The following is a 1804-nucleotide window of genomic DNA, read 5'->3' as shown; positions in this document are numbered from 1 at the left end:
GTCCCCCGTCCGTCCCCCCCCCATGGCGTCGTCGCAGACACCATCTACGATGAGGACGAAGTGCTGTTGGCTTTGGCGGAGCAGCTCGGCACCTTCACCGCTTTGGTCGGGGGACCGGAGTTTGTCCACTGTCTCCTGGTATGGAGTGACCCCCCACCTCTGTCCCCTCCCCCGTCACCCGTGTCCCCTCCCCGGACATCCCTGTCCCCTCCTGACCCCTTCGTGGACATCTGGGTCCCACTCCAGGGGACCATTTGGGGCTCCGCGGTGGGACGTTGGGTCAGGTTGAGGTTGGGTTGAGGTTGGGTTCCTTGAGAGGACGTTGGGGACCGAGGGACCTACGAGGGGTGACCCCCTGGAGATGCCACCAGCACCTGGGGGGGACATCGGGGTCCTCAAGGGGGACATTGAGATGATTTGGTGGGACGCTGGGTTCTTCAGGAGGAGATTGGGCTCCGTGTTGGTCTCCACTGTGGGACGTTGGGTTGGTTGGGTGGAGGTTGGGTTCCTTGAGGGGACCTGAGGGACATTCGGGGGGTGTCAGGATTTAGGGGGTGACCCCTGGAGATGCCACCAGCACCTGGGGGGGACATCGGGGTCCTCAAGGGGGACATTGAGATGATCTGGTGGGACGTTGGGTTCTTCTGGAGGAGATTGGGCTCCACGGTGGGACGTTGGGTTGGGTTGGGTGGAGGTTGGATTCCTTGAAGGGTTTTTGGGGACCTGAGGGACATTCGGGGGGTATCAGGATTTAGGGGGTGACCCCTGGAGATACCACCAGCACCTGGGGGGGACATCGGGGTCCTCAAGGGGGACATTGAGATGATTTGGTGGGACGCTGGGTTCTTCAGGAGGAGATTGGGCTCCGTGTTGGTCTCCACTGTGGGACGTTGGGTTGGTTGGGTGGAGGTTGGGTTCCTTGAGGGGACGTTGGGGACCTGAGGGACATTCGGGGGGTGTCAGGATTTGGGGGGGGACCTCCTGTAGTTTCTCCCACCATCTGGGGTGACATTTGGCTGCTTACAGGGGACGTTGGGCCCTTTGGATGGATGTGGGGGTTGGTTGGGTGGACTTTGGGTCCTTTGGATGGCCGTTGGGGTTGGTCGGGTGGACGTTGGGCCCTTTGGGTGGACGTTGGGGTTGGTTGGGTGGACGTTGGGGTTGGTTGGGTGGACGTTGGGCCCGTTCGGTGGACGTTGGGCCCTTTGGGTGGACGTTGGGCCCTTTGGGTGGACGTTGGGGTTGGTCGGATGGACGTTGGGCCCTTTGGGTGGACGTTGGGCCCTTTGGGTGGACGTTCGGCCTGGTCGGATGGACGTTGGGCCCTTTGGGTGGACGTGGGGTTGGTCAGATGGACGTGGGGTTGGTCGGATGGACGTTGGGGTTGATCGGGTGGACATTGTGGGGACGTTAGAGACTTCGAGGAGGGACATCACAACGTAGAGGTGACCCCATCTCCCCCTCCCTACAGCCCCCCCTGGAGAGCCTGGCCACCGTGGAGGAGACGGTGGTGAGGGACAAAGCGGTGGAGTCTCTGCGGGCGGTGTCCCACGAACACGCTCCGCCCGACCTAGAAGGTCACTTTGTCCCCTTGGTCAAGCGCCTGGCGGGGGGCGACTGGTTCACCTCCCGCACCTCCGCTTGTGGCCTCTTCAGCGTCTGCGACACACGCGCCTCCAGCCCCGTCAAGGCCGAGCTGCGACAGTGAGTGACTTTCGCGGTGGCCCTGAGGTGGCTTTGGTGGCCCCACATCCACCCCGGTGGCCCCACGGGAGCTTTGGTTGGGCCCGGGCCGGGTTGGGTT

General features: G+C 63.1%; 1 protein-coding gene across 1 annotated transcript in view; it reads left to right on the top strand.

Moving 5' to 3' along the window:
• Positions 1–37: 37 nt before the first annotated feature.
• Positions 38–1804, top strand: part of PPP2R1A (protein phosphatase 2, regulatory subunit A, alpha) — a gene marked incomplete at both ends in the record, with an annotated part of 8248 nt that continues 6481 nt past the window's right edge. The window contains 2 exons of the mRNA XM_009894335.1: positions 38–138; positions 1472–1704. Coding sequence (XP_009892637.1) covers positions 38–138; positions 1472–1704 — 334 coding nt within the window. The remainder of the gene's footprint in view (positions 139–1471; positions 1705–1804) is intronic.

The sequence above is a fragment of the Charadrius vociferus genome, unplaced genomic scaffold, assembly GCF_000708025.1.
Source record: "Charadrius vociferus isolate BGI_N301 unplaced genomic scaffold, ASM70802v2 scaffold2490, whole genome shotgun sequence".
In the NCBI taxonomy this organism is placed as follows: domain Eukaryota; kingdom Metazoa; phylum Chordata; class Aves; order Charadriiformes; family Charadriidae; genus Charadrius; species Charadrius vociferus.
The sequence above is the reverse complement of the archived record's forward strand: the minus strand, read 5'-3'. Positions and strand labels throughout refer to the sequence as shown.